The sequence below is a fragment of the Danio rerio genome, chromosome 3 (assembly GCF_049306965.1).
Source record: "Danio rerio strain Tuebingen ecotype United States chromosome 3, GRCz12tu, whole genome shotgun sequence".
In the NCBI taxonomy this organism is placed as follows: domain Eukaryota; kingdom Metazoa; phylum Chordata; class Actinopteri; order Cypriniformes; family Danionidae; genus Danio; species Danio rerio.
Window position 1 is genome coordinate 44,341,964 of NC_133178.1, and position 22,055 is coordinate 44,364,018.

Here is a 22,055-nt window from a genome sequence, read left to right on the forward strand (position 1 = left end):
ATCAAAAAAGATTTATACATAAATATGATGACATATAGCCTATATTTCTAGGTATTGATAAATAGGCTACTATGATAATACTTTACAGTACAGGAAGTTTTTTTTTTTTTTTACTTTAAGAACAGTAACGATTTTTTGATTAATTTATTATTATTTTTTTTGTAAGCACAGTGCAGGGTTAATGTTAAAACTATGTATAATGTTTAAATTTACAAGTTATTTTGGGGATTTTAACAAGGTATTCTGATTCAGGTTTTTTTAAGTTTTAAAGTGAGGAAATACAAAATATTCATAACATTTCATAAGGAAAAATGTACATATACATCTTTCAGGAGACCATTTCTTATATCAAAAAGCACCCAAACTACTGTAGATTGACAGATTCCACTGATTTGACTATGAGCATCTTTCATTCATAAAATTTAAGTTGAGTGATCTGAGACTCCTTTAAAAAGCTTTAGAGTGCCTATTTTGCCTTCACAAGAAACATAATCGCAGAATAAAAATAAAAAAAGGTGGCGGGCTCCATCTTGTGGTTAATATTGGCTATTACAATACTTCCAGCAAATTAAATGTCCAACCTAAGCCAAGCAAATGAAATGAACAGAAAAATAACAAACATCAACGACAAATCTGAGGTTAGACCTTTAATGCAGGTCTATTTTTTTAATCATAATTCAACCGCCAACGTACATTGGGGAGACAATGTTATGAATACAAATGACTCTTCAAAGAAATGCATTCTTTAAAATAATAGTAAAAAAACAAAGAAGTGCATACATATTTAAAAAAACAAAACAAAAAAAAACGTACAAATAAATTAACAAAAAAAGCATTTGACGCAGTCTCATGCAACCAAACATTTTGCTTCATCCAACCAATATTATGTTCCTCTTTTTGGTCAACCTGGATTGACTTTAGTATAATAAAAATAACAGCCCAGTTATAATCCTACCAATATATCTGTGAACAATACATGAAAACTGCCCTGGGCTGAGAGAAATCATTCAAGTCCAGTGTGTAAACCAAGAGCACACATTTTATATCATAAGACTGATGCAGCTTCATTCATTATATTGATAAAAGTCCTATCCAAACGCTTGGTAAGACCATGTCATATTAGCACTTGCGCCATTGAAAACATCCCGTTATGCGTTAAGATTTACAGAGGGTAATAGCACTTCTCTGAATTCATGGTCTGAGAACTTGACAACTTAAGACGAGGAATGAAAGACAAAGTGAACGTAGTGTTGTTTGTGTATCAGCATTGCAAGCGATGCAGGAATTGTGTGCACTGAATGAACGCTGATGGATCAAGGTATATAGTCAATATAAGATACTCCCTATATACACAACACGTGAAAGCAGACCACATCACGCCAGCGGAATGTGAAAAATATCAAAGGAAAAGAAACCGAGGTCGTATTCGCAACTTACGAAGTCAAATAATAGTACAAAGATAGCGTGAAAATACTATGCCGATTGCAAGTTTGGAATACATATAGTAAAGCTAATAATTTATGCTCTCATATTACAATATTTAAGAAACGAAAAGTTGGACGAGTGTGCAAAAAAAGCCATAGAAAGAAAACTATTCATGCGTTTTCCTTTGTATATGTATATAAAAAATGCAGACACCGATAACCAGACTTTTGTTTAGCCACAGTCACTTGCATAGTTAACTGCATGCGTTAATGTAATCATGCAATACTGCTTTTTTTTTTACAAAAAACTTTCAGTGCACACACAATATGGGCCTGTTGCAAATTAAAAAAGAAGCGTGCTACACATTAGGTTCATTGCTAAAGTATCCATTTTTAAGAAAAAGGTGTGCTGAAGGCTTCGAAAATCAGCATGGAAATGAGAGCGGTTTAACGTTGGCGTCAGCACCGCTTGGATTAATGTTTTAATTATAGGGCAGCAAGCTGAACAGTGGCCGACGTAATGACACCGTTATGCAGATGTAACAATAATGACCCATTTAACCTTACATTTCTCCTGTCATATACAACAATTTGAATTAGTCCGAATGACTTAGTCTAAGCAAACTCAAGGAGGAAATGTAGTAAAAAAAGGCCAAATTTAAGTTGGGCATTAAAATAAATTGGCACACAGACAAAAATATAATACTAATAATAAAATAAACCCTCATCATTGTGGTGAGGTATTACAATCTTGAACAGGAATTCGATTTACATTGATTAAAGGTCTTACATTACTATTGCATATGCATAGTATCAATCTTTAAAACCATTTGTTTTTAAAAACGGCATTAAGTTTAGCATGTTTCCCAGTTGGAGTAGGTCAATATATCTGTATATCTATATATCTGTTCTCTACAACGTGTTGAAAACTATTGCACTGGTTGTCCACAGATAAATATAGAAATAAGGAGGGTTTAACCCGAAGTGATAGATAGCAAGCCAAATGAAAACCGCTCATATATGTTGGCATTGGAGTTTGGCAGGCATGAAATGGTTCAAGTATAATTACTGTATGTGGCTTTGACTATAAAAACAAATATATACAAAACTAATTCATGCAGGGTTTACACTGCCTCCATTAATATCCGTATTCCAGCGTTTAGCGGGTATCAACTAAACTGGGTGAGTTTAAAGATTGTCCTCCACTAATATACCATTCAAAGGATCACATTCACACAGCAACAATTCAGCTATCGGCCTGTAGTTGGCGCTGTTGCACAGTTTTCAAAGGGCAGTAATGCTACTTAAACAACTGCTCTCGAGTACAAAAGGAAAGAGTTAGGGTAAGAGAGCAGGATTCGAGAGAGGTACCAATGAGATTGTTTAGTGCTGAACCCCATTAAGTCTTCAAATTCAGCTCGGTTTCATGGTGTAACTCTTCTTGATCTCATACTGTATCAGTGCCAGGGGAACACTGGACTGTAAATAGCACCAAGTGTAGAAGTGGAGTGAATTGGTACAGTACTCCAAGGAATATCACAAGAATCTAATTTCATCATAAGCGACTTGTCCAAAAAAAAAAAAAAAGGAAGAAATAAAGGAATGGTACCAAGTTAAAAAGTATTGTACATATTATCTGTTACATTGAAGCATTGTTTGAGGGAGAAAACAAATTATGTACAAAGTGCTAAGTTAAAACATTCCTAATCAGAGTCGTGAACAGTAGTAGATTCATATACCATACCTTGCCAGAGGCAATGATTTGGTTCCATGGCAGGATAGAAAGGCGCTTTCTGATTAATTTACATATTTTCTTTGAGAAAAGTAAAATACAGGTATATACTATATACTTTATATTCTTTTTAGGCACATCAAAAAATAGCTGCATTACAGAAAATAATGGAACTGCTATTAAAATTTCATTGAGGCGTCTGTGTTGGCCGTGCAGAGGTTTGCATGCTGGAAGAAAGCTTTCTAGAGGATGCCACCTTTTCAAGAGGCCTCTTCCCATTGATGGGAGACAGAAGACTAGTCTCAGAATTGGAAGACTTGGACTTGCCTACTGGTAAGAGTGAGCGTTTGCTAGGAGTGGAGTTCTTCGAGGACTCTTTCTCATTGTTGGCAGACTTGTTGGAGCGAGGCTCCGGAGAGACTTGCTGGGAAGAGTTTCCAGAGCCTTCGCCCTCATCGGCATTGAGTTTGTTTTGGCTGCTGGACTTTGCTGTCCTCTCGGCAGCTTTCTTGGATAGAATTGTGGTCTTTCCCAGATCGGCTGACCGTCTGGTTTCTTTTTGCCGAAGCGCACTTCTAAAAAATGAGAGTCCCTTTTCCTCAGATTTACTGCTGCGGCACAGGTCTCTCGAGGAGACACTTGGGGAACGCAGGCTGGTGACTGAGGAACTACTACTGGAGCTTCTCACAGTCCTCCTTTCGGGACGGCTTCCCTCAGCAGTCCTAGGCTGGGATGTCCGTACTGGGGTGGCACTGACTCTAGACTTCTCCGCAAGGGGACTGGTGTGTGTCAAATCCTTGCTGGAGCCTCTCTCTACCAGCTTCTTCTTGCCAGAAACAGAGTTCCTCTCAGCCAGCGAGGAACTCTTCTTGGATGTAGGTGAGGGAGAGGCAGAGGACTGGGGTGTGGAAGTAAGGGACGGTTTTCCCTTTGTGCCTCCTGACACTGGAGACTCAGAAGACTCTTTCTTTCTGGAGGGAGTTCCTGAAGGTGTACCCTTGGTACTTTTGGGAGAATTGCTCTTTTCTTTTAGATTGGTCGTTTTGGTGCCCTTCACTTGAGGGCTGGAAGACACTTGGGAGGATGGAGATTTTGTAACAGAGGAGGTGCTCTGCCGCTTTTTGGAGGGCTTTTCTTGGTCCCCCTTGGTCTTAGTAGAGCTCTTTTTGCTGCCAGACCCTTCAGTTTTCTTTTCTGAGCTCTTATGTTTCTGTTCTTTGGAGAGCGGTCCGAGAGAGTTCTGGTCCACAGCATTGATCTGGTTATTGTTGTCAACCGGCTCACCTTTTGAACTTTTCTTGTCAGCCTGTAGTGGAGCTCGGCAGTAAGCCTCGTCTAGGATTCGTTTGCCATTACCATCGTCACTACCGTTACCCTCCATCATGGCCAACGGGGCTTTACTGCTAGGCTGACGCTCATGTCTGCTGTAGCCGCCAAAGCAAGACGTGGACACTTTATCATCACAAGCTTCTCCTATCCTCTCTAGAGGAGGTGAAGAGCGAGAGTCCAAAGACAATCGCGAGGGTGAGTTGGATCTCATTTGGAGTTTAGTGGACAGAGACCAGGAAGGTTTCATCCCATTTTCGCTGAAAGCCAGTGGGCTTGTAACAGATGATCTGGAGGACAAGCTCTGCCGCTGAATGCTTCTCACGAAGGGCCTTGTTGAAAATCCTCCTTTAAAAAGAAGAAAAGAGAGATTTAAACTTATGCGCTGATACCAGGCTGATTGAGAAAAGAGCATTGGCATGCAGTTTTGTCTTAACTGAGCAAGGCGGGAGATCCTGTGTTAGTAAGCGCTAAAGCTACAAGAAAGAGAAGACATCATAAAGAAAGGCAAGAGTAAAACACTGGCACAATACAGAGAATAACAGGACACAAGGAAGATGAAGGCAAAATATGGTACTACTTAGCTTCTAAAGATATAGATATCAAAGACACCAGAAAGATGAACATCCATGTTAGAAGCACGTTTATGTTCCTCACCATCGTCTTCACTGCGGTCACCGGGAAACTCCACCGACTCTGCCAGAGAGATCAGGGATGTACGTCTTGAGGAGGCTCCGGACGCCAAACTAGGTGGCCTGCTGCCTGGCAGTCGGTTAACCCAGTGTTCACATAAAGATGAACTGGTGGAACCTGAGATATTTGGACAAATGCAAAAATGAGGTCATGCTCTGCACTTTTTTTGACTAATAAAAATATTATTAGCCATTTCTGACAATTAACTATTTTGATGCGATTTATTTAAAATGTTGTGATAAACCACTGTTAACCAAAAGGGTTATTGAATACAGGGTCATTGAATTTCTCAAATTGTTCTTCAGAATGCAAGATTGTTTTCCCCTAAATCAGCATAATACAAACCAAGCCCCTGAGTAGGGCTGTAGAGGACAGGGTCAGTGTTTCTATCAGACACAAATAAATTAAACTTTGGACCAGGCATCGTTTTCTTCAGAAAAGGTTAAATTACATAAAAACAAATGTTTATGCTGCTGAATTAATAATCAATTCCAGCTCCAGTGTTAAATCAGTGACCCTTGAGATTCTTCACACTGTTCTCTTCTCTCATAAATTTGCCTTCAGTGGACAACCCATCTTTTTTGGGTGACTTGAATGAGTGTGTGACATTGCAAAAGTGCAACATTGTGGAAATCACATGTTATGAGCGACCAGCTTCTCTCTCTATGTCTGAAAGGCTGTTTGAAGCTTTCAGTAAGTCACTAAATAAAAACATAATTAGCCATTTCTGACTACTAACTATTTTGGTGCTATACATTTAAATGTTAATGTAATATAATGTGTGTTTTTATATTGTGCATTTATTGTGTATGGCCATACACCTAAAGTGCTTCACAATCATGAGGGGGGTCTCTCCACATCCCCACCAGTGTGTAGCATCTACTTGGATGATGCGACGGCCGCCACAGGACAACGGCGCCAGTGCGCTCACCAGAAACTAGCTATAGGGGGAGTGGAGAGACAGTGATACAGCCAATTCGGTGGATGGGGATGATTGGTAGGCCATGATGGTTAAGAGCAGATGAAACGAATTTGACCAGGACAACAGGGTTACAACCCTACTCTTTAAAAACGCCATGGGATTTTCAAATTACCACAGAGAGGACCTTGGTTTAAAGGGTCACGAAACATCAAAACACATTTTTTGAGCTGTTGACAGTCGTACATGTGTCCGACACTGCTAAAAACACTATTTGGACACATATATTTCACTAAAAAGTGTCAATTGGTTGTTTTTGCGTTATTTCAACCAAATTCGTACTTCTGGTTTAAAAAACGAATTTTTGAAGCTGCGTCACGGTCATGACATAATAGCGTTGTATTCCAGCGTGCAGACTGGACGTCTGAGCCAGAGTGAGTCTTATTACGTCTTACAGTGTGATGCATTAATGCATGAGTAAGGCTTGGTTCAAACCAATCAGCGCGCTCTATTGTGCAACTTCATTAATTTTCATTACTATCACCGTGTTTACACGACAAAGACGCCACATTGTGTTGGCAAAACAAGCGTGAAGTGTTGCTTTAATAGTTTGCTGCAGTTAAGTTTTTTTTTCATTTTCTCTCTGTGAGAGCTCAGTCACGTGTGGATTAACAGTGTACGCGACGCTCGACAACAATAACTTACGTGTCTAAGGAGGAACATTGTTTACCTGAGAGCTGTTATCATCTGCAAACGCTGAGATCTGGATTTGCTTGTAGTCTCCTCTTAATAAAGACGCGGCTCTAGTTGCTGGTGATTGTCCTGTCTCTACAGATTTGGTAAATGAGCGACCAGTGCTCTTTGTTTATTCAGTTTTTTCGTATCGAACAAACTATTGCACCGAGTGTAAACATGTTAGCACTACAACCACACTTTTACCTCGTGTAGAATTTTCACCGCATTTTGTGACCGGAATAACACACGCGGCTTTCTGACGCTACCTGCCGTGTGCATCTAAGTTTGCGGGACATGCGGAGGTTCTTTTTCTCTCATTCGCCATGCGGTATCAAACACTGCATGAAAAATACACGCTTAGAGCAGCTCCTCGGATCAAATATCTCGTTTGTCGCAAGGGACATGAATGAATTACCTGAATGAAAGAGCCAAACTGCAGTTAAAGTCCACCATTTAGTAATTTGGCAAATAATTCGACCACAGATGTCCATGTAAACACCATCACTTTGTCCCCTTTGTGTGTATTTTGACTCTGAAAGTCAGCGCGCCCAAATAGACACTCCCACACCATACCTCTTTTCTTCCTCCGACACTCCCCCCAAAACAAAGCTGGACAAGCCCACTTTTCTGACTTTTTCCAAAGTAGAGGTGTGAAAACACCCTGCTGAAACGAGGGGGTTTCATGGCCCTTTAACATCTCATCTGAAAGACGTGTGAAGAAATGTTGTGATAAATCACTGTTGATCATCAGGGTCCTTGAATACAGGGTCATTGGATTTCTTATTTGATGTTCATGACGCAAAACTTTTCCCCTCTAAAATAGCTTAAGACACAGATTTATTTAAACACCAACTGTAACCATGGTTACAATATATATTTTATTTTATATTGCAGACCTTTAATAAATGTAACATTACATTACATATAACAGCAACAGTGTTTTGTGCATTTGCATTATCCTAATATTGTTACTTAAAATACTTTCTTTGAGCTCCTGATTTTCATATAAAAAAAAAACACTATTGAAACAATATAATGACTTTTTTGTGGTAAGATATGCACAGTTTCACACTGTCATGACCAAATACTAAATATCCAATGGTCAATTGTAGTCTTCAATTGTAAATCAAAAAACTTCAACGTACATTTACATCTATATCACAAGCTATGTCAACCGTAATGACATCAATAATTTTGATGAACTATTTAGGTGATGTGCTCATGACCCTGATGTCAATATTATGACGATTCTGAACGACCCATTTTTGAAAGCCCTTCAATTCTAGATACGTTTGGACAGCACATCAAACTCTTTTAATTAGTAATTCTCCAGAATACAATCTGGCCCTACTTCAGTCTCGTCAAAGAGTGTCATACTAATAGGACGCAGTTTCAACGGACTGTGAAAAAGAGGGTCAGTTAAATCACATACCAGCACCATCACAGGCTTTCTAAACGAACAAGACAAATTAGTCAGCAAACTGTGTCAACCCAAAACTCACTAAGGAACAAAAGTCACCTGCAACAGAGCTGTTTGCCGACCATGAGGGAATAGTTGTCCTCCTTTGATAGAACAGAATGTATGCGGTCTGCTGACAGACGTCTTCATCTGCTACAGGCTGCACCTCACTGTCATCGAAGCAATACCACTGGCCATCAATGGAATTCTTACAGTACGCTGCAAGAGAGAAAACACAGAAACTGATATATCGAATCCACCCATCAAAACCACCAAACAATATAAGAAATCACAATTAGAGAAAAAATTATAATTATAGATTGTAGAAATATTTTTTTTGCTGTGGCTTTACCATGCTAATGAAACAATGTTTTACAAAATAATATAACTTTACTTTTTAATTGAAAAATAAAAATTAGAATTAGAGAACAGCAATGATTTAGCACAAAGAAATACCTAACAAAATATTGGTAATTGCAGTCAAAAATTAATAGGATCAGATCTTTTTTCAGCACACAATAACGTTTCAAATCAGAAAAAAATAGATCTTTGAACCAGACAACATATTCTTCAGAAAAGATTCAATTAAATTCCCTTTGAGAAACTGTATGTATTTATCCTGCTGAATTAATGACTAATTTCAGCTGCAGTGTTGAACCAACTGACCATTGAGATTCTCCACACTATTTTGTCCTCTCATGCATTTGCCTTTAGTGGACGACCAGCTTTTTTGGGTGACTTAAAAGAAGCAATATTGTGAAAATCACAAGTTATGAGCGACCAGCTTTTCTCTTTATGTCTGAAAGGCTCATCCATTTGGCCTCCATCTGGACAACCTGCTGTCTGAGGGTTTCAGTCAGTTTAGAACGCCTCACTATTTTGCAGCCTGTGAAAACTGTTAAGTTAGGCTGCTAATTAAATAGGGTTTGTCATATAATTAAAGGGATTTACCACCAGGTGCAAGATTAACACAGATAGCTGGGAGGATCTGAAAGTGTTTTCTAATATTATAATCAGTGCTCTTTTTTTAAATATCCCATTTAATGTTTTTATACTTTGCTTTTAAGTATTTGCAACACTGCAAAAATCCTCTTACTTATAGCTTTTGCTCTTTTTTTGTCCAAATATTTAAAAATCCATAAATCAAGAAGCATTTCCTAGACAACCAAAACATTGCGAATATTATTGCTTTGTTTTAAGGAATAATGTCGAAATTAAGTTTTTCCTATAAACAAGCAAAATAATTGCAACATAATATTAAATCAAAAGGAAAAGAAGATTATTTTGCCTACCCCTTCGGAAGATTATTTAGCTTGTTTTAAGGGAGAGAAAATGCAGCTTAAATTTTGTGTATTATTTCATAAAACAAAACAATATTTTTTGCTTGTTTAGAAAATGCTTTTTGATTTAAATTTTTTTTAGATATTTTGACTAGAAACAGGAAAAAAAATCTATGAAAAACATTTTTTGCAGTGAACTTATGAACTATGTTTTTAATAAAATTGCAATTTTCTCCTATAAGAATTACATCAATCAGGACTTAGCAGTGACCTTTTAAATGTAAGAAATTGTATCTTGTTTTCTAATTTTGATTTTAATCTAAATTTGATTTTAAAGCAAGCTAATGCACTTTAAAATGTTACCTGTGTAATGTCCTCCATGCATATTGCCATGATGGTTACACACAGCATAGAGATCATACAGGTAGTCGTCTGGGTTACGTCCGAGTCCGTAAGGCCTTCTCCAAGGTGACCAGTGGGAAGGCAAGCTCCAGCTGCTCTGGCTTCTTTTCACCACGTGTGGTGCCATATCCATACCAAGCAAAGGAAATCTCACCATGTTCTGCATCTTAACCCTCCTATCTCCTTCCTTGAAGACATAAAAAAAAAAACACAGACTTTAGTATTAATTCAATTAGTATTAAGCAGGCAGTCATTTAGCATGCACTTTTATTTAAAGGTACTACATAAATACTAACAAAACAAATTCAATATTTAATACTTAGATGTATTGTAATAATGAGCATGTACATTATTGATATTGTGGACATACTAAAATTCCGTGAATACTTGTTTATGATTTAAACATTTTCAGACTGTTGCATTGACTGTGATGCTAATCTTAATAGCTTTTCAAACATTACCATTTCGACACATCAATCTGGATTATAACGCTAAAAATTCTATGACTATTTAAAGGTCTTTTGTTCATTCCGATTCAGCTACAGTCAATGTAATGCCAATTACAAAAGCATTTATTAATCTTGGCTGATGTTCATTTCTTAGTAAATGCCTAATATAATATTAAACAAAAAAGTCATAATTTTAATGAATTGAGTTACTAACAAATAAAAGTTGTATTTTTTTTTACTCATATTAACACAATAACTAATTAATCTGCCTTTTTCTCACTGTTGAATCCATTAACAATTATTAATGTGAATTTACTGCAAATTGTACTTTGATTCATATGCAAACTAAACTACTTAGTTTTCATACCCAACTTTTTTTCCAGCTCAGGTCAATATCGTGACTATACCATACAAGGTGATAAAAGCTTCAGTAATTAATCACAACAAAAAAAATTAAATAAGCAGTGTTGGGGAAAGTTACGTTAACACATTATTTTGATGGTCCGTTTGAGTGTTAGTAGATTGCCTGCTTAATATCTGTTGATACTGCTCCTTCAACAGACATTTAACTGACTACAAGAAACTTTGCAAGTACATATCAACTTACACTAACCATAAGCCCAACCCAACAGTCTACTTATAATCTAATGACAATTAGTTGACATGTAGATGCAATGTAACTTAAATTCAACAAACGGACCATCAAAATAAAGTGTGACCAAAGCTACTTTAGAAAGTAATGCATTACAATATTGAGTTACTCCCCAAAAAAGTAATTAGCTGTGTTACTTTACTACTTTACTAACTAGTTACTTTTTATAGTAAGTATTGTCTTCGTTACTTTTTACCTTTTTCTGACCTGGCTGCGGCTTTAACTCTTTCTTAACTTGCAGGGTTTTGCTCTTCATGCGGTATACACAGATTAATGAAAGTTTAATAGCAATATATTTGTTACTTTTGTACTTTTTGTCTTATTTAAAAGTGAACTCACTGTCTGCTAAGACAATCTTCTTCCATGTGTTCAAAATATTGAGAATATTTTCATAACAAAAACGTAAGGTTCTGCCATACATTCTCTGTTCCTGCATTCTCTTATTGCGCTCGGGATTCAATGTGACTACGTTCATTTTAATTCAGCAATTTTATTTTTAATTGAATTAATCAAACTAAAAAGTATATTTAAAAAAAAAAATATATATATATATATATATATATATATATATATATATATATATTACTATTTAATTTTTAAAAGTATTATGCTACTTTACTCATTACTTAGAAAAGTAATATTATTATGTTATATTATTGTTATATAATATTATCGCGTTACTTGTAATGCGTTATCGCTGATTTATACTTCTGAGTCAAGTGCACGAGTATGCTCTGGCACAGCCTTCGCTCGGTCACCAATGCTGATGCGCACCTCTCAAAAAATGTATGTAATGTAAAATGTACATATCGCAACGACGCATAGTGCAAGCTCTGTGATTGGTCGGCTTTGTAGCGCTGACGAGTGTGGGCAGGGGCGAGAGCCGCGCGAACCTAATGGATCGAGTGTTTACAAGTTTCAAATCCCATGAAGGAACTCCAGATGGAAACTGTTGTTTTATGTTTACCTTATGATTAATGCTGTTGCACGTCCACCAGTTATCGCCTTGGAACGAGCGAGTTTTGACAACTTGTACATTAAGGTAGCGTTCAGAAAAAAACAAAATACCACTGAAGAAACACAACACAGAGGAAAATAAAAACCTCACTGCCAGCTAGCATTTTGGAAATGTTATTGCAGAGCAACACAAACAGCGCGCAGAATTATAAATGCACAGCAACGCGCAAGGCATGCACCGTGGGTCACGACAATCACTCAACACAGAAGTATAAACCAGGCTTTATCCCCATTGGTCATAAGCCCCAGAAACTCTCTCTTAATCATCATAAAAGCCAAAGGATCTCCCCTAGTGGTTCAAATGTTTACGAGCCAAACTTTCAGCACATGTACTCTACCGCACATTTCACAGCATGTTGAGTGCACCGTTGGCATAGGTGATGTGATTTGATGAGTACAGCACCTGTCTAAACCTCTTGAGGTGCAGTATGAGAACATCCGGCAGGGTCCACAGGCTGAGTTTGATCCGTCCCTGTTGCAGCTGCCTGCAATGTGGGCAACGCCAGGCATCATCTGGGGCCAACTGGAAGGCATTCAGGAAGCAGACATAAACAAAATCAGTCAGAAGGGTTTTACATTTTACAAATCTGCCCGTTTCTTCATTTTCCTTAAAGCACAGCCAGTTCCAATCCCTTTCTTTACTGCCTGAGGCTGGCTCTGGCTAACCACAGTGTATATTTATACGCTGTGTGGACCTCTTCCAGGGTTAAAGATGTGTTTGCAAAAAAAAAAAACTAGCAATTTTAAAACAGCACTGACAGCAGAAATAGGGTAACCTTGACATGTGTGTCCACAAAGGCAGCCCTGGAGAAGTGGAAATTAGCTAAATTAAAAAGGGAGTGCAAGAACTTTTTTAATGACATAGTTCACCCAAAAAAGTTCTCTCGATCTTATTTGCTTTTAAAAACTATATGACTACGATATTTAAGCAGAATCTCCAAGCTGTTTGTTTTTATACAAAGTGAACGGAGCGGTCAAACTCGAATGCCTTGTTAAGCATGGTCTACACCAGGGATGGGCAAACTTGATCCTCGAGGGCTGGTGTCCCGGCAGAGTTTTGTTCCAACGCTAGTCAAACACACCTGAACAAACTTATCAGTGTCTTTAAAATCACTTGAACTCTATAGGGAGGTATGTTTGAATAGGGTTGGAGCTAAACTATGCAGGACACTGGCCCTCCAGGATCAAGTTTGCCCACACCTGGTCTACACCAAGGCTATTTTATTCAACAAAAACTAAAACTAAATATATTGGCCAAGATTATTTTCATTAAATAAAACAACTTATAAATAGTCCTATTTTATTTTAGGCGGCCTTAACTAATATCTACTTACACTGAAATTAATTATTTGTTAATGCAAATACATGTTTTTTCATTGCAATTATGATTAAATTCCGGCAAGTAATTACATCTACATCCAATGTTTGTAATTGCATTTAAAAGTACACTGTTGAACATTCCTTACACCTTAAACCACCCTTAGAACTACCCATACCACCAAACCTGTCCCACACCCTGCCCATATCCGACCTCAAGACCACCAGAAGTGTTCTACAATACATTATGAACAAAGTTAGAATGAACAGTATAAGTTAAGGCCACCTAATATAAAGTGGAACCAAAATAAATGAATGTTTTTCAATAAATGCAAAACTAAAATTAAGCATAACTGAAAACAGTCACCAAAAAAAATACTGAAATCGAATTTAAATATGTACTAAATACGTACTATTAATATATATATATATATATATATATATATATATATATATATATATATATATATATATATATATATATATTTTTTTTTTTTTATTTAGTGTCTGTTCAAATTATCATTTTCTTTTTATTACTAAAATGTTTGCACAAGAGTTCATGTAATCTGTGCCATCATTAAACTACATTTAAGAAAGGATAAAAAAAGTGATAGGGTATGGTTTATACAGTGGAAACAGAAATAAATGAGTACTATACATTATTACATAATAAACATCATAAAAACTCCATGAAGAGCTTCTTGTTTGACAACTGTGGTCCCAAACTAAGTTTCATAGAAGAAAGTCCATCATATAGGTTTGGAAAAAAGATATGACGACAACAGAATCTTCACTTTTAGATGAACTACCCCTTTAGGTGTAAAACTCGTATGTGAATTAGACTAAGTGTTTTACCTGCTCCTCTTTGGTGTAGAGCTGGAAGCACTGAGCGAGGGTGCAGGCCTGCGGCTGATGGTGCTGCTCTCTGTGCAGATACACACTCTCAGCATCAGGGATGTACTCTTCCTCAGTGTGTCCAAACAAACTGTGGGAATCAGAACATACACTTGCCTCAAATCCCAGAGTGCATAGAGTGGATTTCACAACAAACTACTGACATATCGGCTGCATCCGAAATCGCTTACTACTCAGTAAGTACTGCATTTGAATTAAAATGTACAGTACTACTCTGCCCTTCGAAAAGTACGTTCTATACATTATGAATATCAGTAGTATGAATGAAACTTGGACAAACTATATGCGCCATTGTGATGATCACGTGACCTACCCGCGTCAGTTGCATCGCTTCACTCCCATTCATGAATTCTCTCATCATGGGATAGTGCAGCATGCATTGGATGCACACTTCAGAATATCACCAGAAGTCATCCAGGTACTTCTCGCATACTGTTTTTCAAATTCTATGTATTCGGACATACTAATCGGCTCGCATACTCTTTTTAGCGTACTATATAGTATGGAAGTTTGCAATTTCGGACACAGCCATAGTATACAATGGCCACAGAAAGTACATAGCGTTAGACAAAAATAAAATAAACAAACAAACAAAAACAAAGCAACAGATTTCTCAAATTCCAATGATTTAACTCAAGTAGGAAAATCAGCACCGAACAGCATTGGGGTATTCACATAAACTGCAAATGTCTTTCTAACTAGAGAGAAAAATAAAGCACAGTGTATTTTGTTATCTTGTGATCAATACATTTCTGGCTGCAGTTCACTTAATGGTCGCTGATGTCACTAATAACAAATGTACATAAAGCCCTTTTAAATGTGGTTTAACTGCAAATATTTTGAAGGAATCCATTCATTTTCTTTCGGCTTAGTCTCTGATTTTTCGCCACAGCGGAATGAACCACCAACTATTCCAGTAGTTTTACACAGTAGATGCCCTTCCAGCCGCAACCCAGTGGGGAAAAAAACAACAACAAAAAAAAAACACACAAAAAAAAAATCCTTCATTGTTGCAGAGTTTTACTTACTATTCCTTTGTCTCCTTGTCCCACTCCACTACAATCTTAACATGAGGAGGTCCTCCTGGCCCACAGGACTTATATGCTCTATAAAGAAAGATTCAGGAAAAAAAGAAATGATTTCAAAAATAATTTGTAATTTTTTATGGAGATATTTAGACTTTTAAAAAACAAACCAAAACAAAGTTAGGCATGCCAAATTTAGTTTATCTGCATTGTTGTTTAATTATCCATTTGATTATTCTTGACTAAATGTGTACAAGACAAGTGTGCATTCCCATAACATATATGCATGTATATATTTATTTATTATGTATAGAAATGCACGCACATACATGTACAGTACAGACCAAAAGTTTGGACACAGTCTCATTCAAAGAGTTTTCTTTATTTTCATGACTAAAAAAAATTGTAGATTCACATTGAAGGCATCAAAACTATGAATTAACACATTTGAAATTATATACATAACAAAGAAAGTGTGAAACAACTGAAAATATGTCATATTCTAGGTTCTTCAAAGTAGCCACCTTTTGCTTTGATTACTGCTTTGCACACTCTTGGCATTCTCTAGATGAGCTTCAAGAGGTAGTCACCTGAAATGGTCTTCACTTCACAGGTGTGCCCTGTCAGGTTTAATACGTGGTTTTTTTTGCCTTATAAATGGGGTTGGGACCGTCAGTTGTGTTGTGCAGAAGTCAAGTGGACACAGCTGATAGTCCTCCTGAATAGACTGTTGAAATTTGTATTATAGCAAGAAAAAAAAAACTGCTAAGCAAAGAAAATGAGTGACCATCATTACTTCAAGAAATGAGGGTCAGTCGGTCCAAAAAATTGGAAAAACTTGGAAAGTGTCCCAAGTGCAGTCACAAAAAACATCAAAAGAAACTGGCTCACATGGGGGCCACCCCAGGAAAGAAAGACCAAGAGTCATCTCTGCTTCATCAGAGTTCATTCGAGTCACCAGCCTCAGAAATCACAGGTTAACAGCAGCTGAGATTCAAGAACAGGTCAATGCCACACCGAGTTCTGGCAGCAGACACATCTCTAGAAGAACTGTTAAGAGGAGACTGTGTGAATCAGGCCTTCATGGTAGAATATCTGCTAGGAAACCACTGATAAGGACAGGCAACAAGCAGAAGAAACTTGTTTGGGCCAAAGAACACAAGAAATGAAGATTAGACCACTGGAAATATGGGCTTTGGTCTGATGAGTCCAAATTTGAGACCACTGGTTCCAACCCCCGTGTCTTTTTGCGACACAGAAAAGGTAAACTGATGGACTCTACATGCCTGGTTCCCACCGTAAAGCGTGGAGGAGGAGAAGGAGGTGTGGTGGTGCTTTGCTGGTGACACTGCTGGGGATTTATTCAAAATTGAAGGCACACTGATTCAACATGGCTACCACAGCATCTTGCAGCGGCATGCTATTCTATTCGGTTTGTGTTTAATTGGACCATCATTTATTTTTCAACAGGACAATAACCCCAAACACATCTCCAGGCTGTGTAAGGGCTATTTCACCAAGCAGAGTGATGACCTGGCCTCCACAGTCACCGGACCTAAACCCAATCGAGATGATTTGGGGTGAGCTGGACTGCAGAGTGATGGCAAAAGAGCCAACAAGTGCTAAGCATCTCTGGGAACTCCTTCAAGACTGTTGGAAGACCATTTCAGGTGATTACCTCTTGAAGCTCATCAAGAGAATGCCAAGAGTGTGGAAAGCAGTAAACAAAGCAAAAGTTGGCTATTTTGAAGAACCTAGAATTTGTTTCACACTTTCTTTGTTATGTATATAATTCCACATGTGTTAATTCACAGTTTTGATGCCCTCAGTGTGAAACTACAACTTTCATAGTCATGAAAATAAAAAACAAAAACTCTTTGAATGAGGTGTGTCCAAACTTTTGATCTGTACTGTATTGACCTTATTCTCCGCAGACGAGCGGGCGCTGCCATTTGAATCTTTTTGGCACAAGACTTCCGGTCTCCTTCACTTCCATTCATTTTTAGACATTAAAAACTGCTCGTTTCGCTGTTTGATGTTGTAAACTGATATGTCCTTGTTATATTATTCTACTTGGTCTGTATAGTCATGCAAACATTTGTTTGTAGAGCAAGTAGTTTGACCGTTTTTTGCTGTTTATTATTCCTTGTCATTTCTCCCATAGGCGACTGAAACGGAAGTTCTAAGACAATCGCAAAAACAGGCGCTCTTCCGCATTTTAGAATAAGGTCAATATACTTAATTTACTTGTAATAGATTTGTTACATTTAAAGAATACCTAGCTTGCATATTAGAATAATTGTGATAAATGTTCAACTATACTAAACATTTAAAAAAATAAAATTTACAATATTTAAAATTTAATAATAAAAATATTAAACATCTTGTATACCTTATTAAACCCCTATTGTAAAATAAAACATCTTTGGAGGCTTTGTGCAGTTAATAATGTCTCTGTGATAAAAGGTAAAGTATTTGGTAACTACAAAACTAGTCAGCAAGACATTTAAAATTCAAGTTCACACAACATGCCCTGAAAACCATGCTGATCTATAACAAACCTTTCCACAGTTGGATGACACAGGGGCTGCTCCTCTTGCGGCAGCAGATAGGTGATTCCAACCACTCCGACAACTCGCAGACTGAAGGGTCCAATCTAAAAAAAACAAAAACAACCCAACTAATTTATCACAAGTTCTATTTACAGACATCTCATGATTCAATGTAAATAAAGCTGAATTGTCTGCATCACTGACCTGAACGTAAACCCCTGGCCTTGTCAGGTGACGCATTTTCTCCAGGATCTCCTTCTGTAACACGTCCCACGTCACACTGCGCTCTAGATATAGTACAAATGGAAGGCCGAACCTAAAACAAACAGAAAGCACATCATTGATTTTCCACTTTGGGCTACATTAATGTCCAATCCTTTTTCCATAAACTAGAAGACATCGAAGAGATTGCTACAGCGCCTACTTGTAAGATGTTGTGTCAAAAATAATGGGACTTCAAACTGCTGTGTTAGCATGACGGGAAGACAATAAACGGGCTGTTTTTGGCTGCTGCTTTTACCTCCGTCCTTGATGGCCAGTGCAGGCTCTGTTACAGATCAGCAGAATCATTTTCTCAGATCCAGTGTTTTTGTTGGGCGATGCTGGATTCACTGCGCCCTGCATGAAAGACGGCGTCCGGCTGCTCTCTGCTCCGTATTTCAAATTATTTTGATTCAGATTCGCAAGGAGGCTCCCTGGAAATAGTTAAGCATGTTAAATATTTCAATAAGTAACAGACAATAAAGGCTTGATCTAGTAGTAATATTTTAAACTCTTACTCGCTATCTACTTTTATGATCCAAGTTAGGTTATTGTTTTTGTAGAATCTCTAGCCTAATTCTTTCTAATGTATATAATATTTTAACAAATGCTGATTGATTATTTGACATGACTACACACTAGTTTCTCTTCAGCCCAAAGTATACTTCAGTTTTTTACACGTACGCTAGAGAACATACAAGTGCTCATTTACATTTTTGTAATCGTATGAATATTACAATCCAGAGCTCACATTTCTGTATTTGTTTTTTGGTTGGGTGAAAAGGTGAAAAGGAAACAAACGAGACAGAACTGCAACATTAACCTCTTGGAAATTAAACCACAACAGATGTCGGTCATTACAAAAAACAACCCAGACTAATTATTGATATGTACCCCTGTATTCACTTCTGGAGAATGCAAAGTATGTCAGAGGTAGTACATAATTTTTTTTCCAGTTTTTGCTTTAACGAATCCACCAGAGGCCGCTGCGTAAGCTTTTTCAGATCTCTAATTATTCTAGCGAATGCCATTCCCGCCTAGTGTTCTTGCATAAATCCACCAGAGGTCACTGTGTACACTTTTTTAGATCTCAAATTTCTCCAGCAAGTGGTATTCGTGCCTAGTGTTCTCGCGTAAATCCACCAGAGGCTGCTGTGTTCGCTTTTTCAGATCGCAAATTTCTTTAGCGAATGCCATTCGCACCTTGTGTTCTTGCATAAATCCACTAGAGGCCGCTGTGTATGCTTTTTCAGATCTCAAATTTCTTTAGCGAGTTTTTTCGTGTCTGGTGTTCTCCCGTAAACCCACCAGAGGGTGCTGTGTACACTTTTTCAGATCTCAAATTTCTCTAGCGAATGCCATTCGCAGCTTGTGTTCTTGCATAAATCCACTAGAGGCCGCTGTGTACGTTTTTTTAGATCTCAAATTTCTCTAGCGAGTGCTATTCGTGCCTGGTGTTCTTGCGCAAATTCACTAGAGGCCACTGTTAACTGACTGACTGACCAACCGACCCCCCACCCACCACTTTCCCAAAACCCAACCAACAGTATTTTCAAAACTAATCCAGAAAAACAAAAGCCCTGATTTTTACTACGTTTTCAGATCTTACCACATTATTCTCACACTGTTATTTAATAGTTTATTTTATTTATTTATTTTTGCCTTTTGTTTTTGCCTTACCTATTTTCTGGAATTGATAAACTCAAACTCCGTCTTTGCGGTCAACTCTTCTCTACATCTCAAGTTCACAGACGTATGCAGTGAGCTACTGGGCAAACTTATAACAGCGGAAAAGCCATCCACATGAAGGAAAGTGGTCGGTGTAGCATGAAAAGAAACTAAAGCCGTTGGTGACATTGTGACACCCAGATGCATTCATTTTGAAGACAAAATGTGGCGTTATATGTAGTTCTGGCTACATAATTCGAGCTCTTCAGAAATGTATATGGGGTACATTTTCACAATGAGCCTGTGTTGTAAAAAAATTGACAAATAAATTTAGAAGAAAAAAAATAGCCGAACAACAATGGATAAGGATGAAACTATGCCTGCGCATGCTTTGAAAAAAAAAAAAAAAAACATTGAAATAGTTTTTGTATTTAATAAGCGTTTACGGCAAAACTGATGTATGCCTTGGGCTCCAACCAAAGTGCAATGCATGAAAAAGTACCTCTTTTAGAGCGAATGTTTTCTAATCTAAAAGTCTCAGGGGTTTCAAAAGCAAAGACTGAGTCACTTTCTTGAATGATATCAAGATCGTCGTCATCGTCACAAAAGGAGCGGTGGAAACCGTCGTAATACATTTCAGTCAGGACAAACTGCACAGACATAAGAGAGACGGATGGTCAGAAGTGTATTACACTCAACATCTTGATAAAACGAGGCAAACACACAGGAAACGGCTTTGGCTGATGACATTATGTGGAAAGACACACAACATACAAACAGCAATTAACTATCCATCAGTGGCCACACCTCAATATAAATGGAGAATCAATATTGCGTTTATTGTATTCAGGGAAACTGTGTGGTTACACCAAAACCTGGGAAATAATGTTGTATTAAGCACAAAATCTATGGAAAGTGCACCTGGTCGGGTGGGATCTTGGTCTCGCGTGACACGGCCTCTCTCAGTCTGGACACAGTGCTGTTGAGCGGTACGGCCACACCGATCCTCATGCAGTGAGAGTACTTGCCTTGATAAACCACAGTCACATACAGAGGCCTGAGGGATGACAAGTGACAATAAATTAATATAAAGCAACCCAGGCCACGTATGATATTAAGTAATCCTATTGATCACAAGTAAACAGGTCTTAAATGTTATGAGCACTAGTCAAAAACGCATTGGATCAGATAGCTTTCGTATTTTAACTGCTGAAGGATAAATTAGCTTGAATGTGCTAGGTTTGAGAAAGAGAACTAAAAAAAAAGGTATTCATGCTTAATTGTGATGTTTTTTTAAGTTGTAATTGTCATCCTTTTTATTTGTTTATATTCCACACATTTATCCATGAGTGTTTTCTAGGGAACATTCATTCAATAGTACTCAAACACCCAAACACAAGTGATTGCAAGAGACACATTTAACCATTAATGGTAGTGGAAGTGATAATGTATCTCAGTTGACCAACTGCGATCGGGCGACTGATCTTCGGAGTATAAGCTTGTTCATGTGGGATGCCATTGTATGCCAAGTGAGGGCCTTTTTTGGATGAACTTCATGTTGCTTTGCACTCAAATAACAGCGTGGATGGTAGCACTGGAATTATTGTTTCACACTTAAATATCATCAGACAATAAACTTCATAAATAACTTTATGCAATATTGTTTATTTGATGCTGTTTTTTTCCTAACTGAACTCAACACTTGTGGGTAAAACAAATACAAATATATAATATCTATTTTTTTAAACAATCGTTCATTTAAATCAGTACATGCTAGAATTCTGTTGAACCCCTCAGAGTAATGACACAATATATAGTTGTGGCAAAACCTACAGCCTTTAGCTGACAAACAATGTGTTTAACTGTTATGGCCTGTTTCCACTGAGCGAGTTTGGATAGTAGAGCATAGAATGCATCCATGTCTATTTTTACTGTATCACAAAGGTACCAAAATAGCAAACCGTACCACTTTTTTGGCACCCTTTCACAAGGGTCCCTAGCACAACAGAACGGTACCATAAGAGTGGAGCTACAGTAGATTTGCTGCTAAACGATATTCGATTAAAGTGAATGCAACAAGGCAGAACAACAAAAACACACGAGTCAAGACATGACACTGTAAAATTACTGTTACAGCAATCACCCATGCTAAAATAAAGCTTGCTGTCTTGTGACAAACAGCCACCTGGCAAAAAGCAAGAACAGGATCTTCTGTCCAATACGTCCTCT

General features: G+C 37.6%; 1 protein-coding gene across 4 annotated transcripts in view; it reads right to left on the reverse strand.

Moving 5' to 3' along the window:
- Window positions 1–634: 634 nt before the first annotated feature.
- usp31 (ubiquitin specific peptidase 31) overlaps window positions 635–22,055 on the reverse strand; it is a 54,185-nt gene continuing 32,764 nt past the window's right edge. Inside the window, exons 5-17 of one of the 4 annotated variants that reach the window (XM_005164228.6) lie at window positions 20,748–20,883; window positions 20,329–20,476; window positions 18,418–18,592; window positions 18,102–18,213; window positions 17,907–18,001; window positions 15,349–15,426; window positions 14,261–14,390; window positions 12,492–12,611; window positions 9,932–10,157; window positions 8,349–8,507; window positions 5,140–5,292; window positions 4,920–4,958; window positions 635–4,830 (exon numbers count right to left, since the gene is read on the reverse strand). In XM_005164228.6, coding sequence (XP_005164285.1) covers window positions 3,344–4,830; window positions 4,920–4,958; window positions 5,140–5,292; window positions 8,349–8,507; window positions 9,932–10,157; window positions 12,492–12,611; window positions 14,261–14,390; window positions 15,349–15,426; window positions 17,907–18,001; window positions 18,102–18,213; window positions 18,418–18,592; window positions 20,329–20,476; window positions 20,748–20,883 — 3,058 coding nt within the window. In that variant the 3' untranslated portion in view covers window positions 635–3,343. The remainder of the gene's footprint in view (window positions 4,831–4,919; window positions 4,959–5,139; window positions 5,293–8,348; window positions 8,508–9,931; window positions 10,158–12,491; window positions 12,612–14,260; window positions 14,391–15,348; window positions 15,427–17,906; window positions 18,002–18,101; window positions 18,214–18,417; window positions 18,593–20,328; window positions 20,477–20,747; window positions 20,884–22,055) is intronic. The other 3 variants (XM_073944947.1, XM_005164229.6, XM_073944948.1) reach the window with 3 other exon arrangements.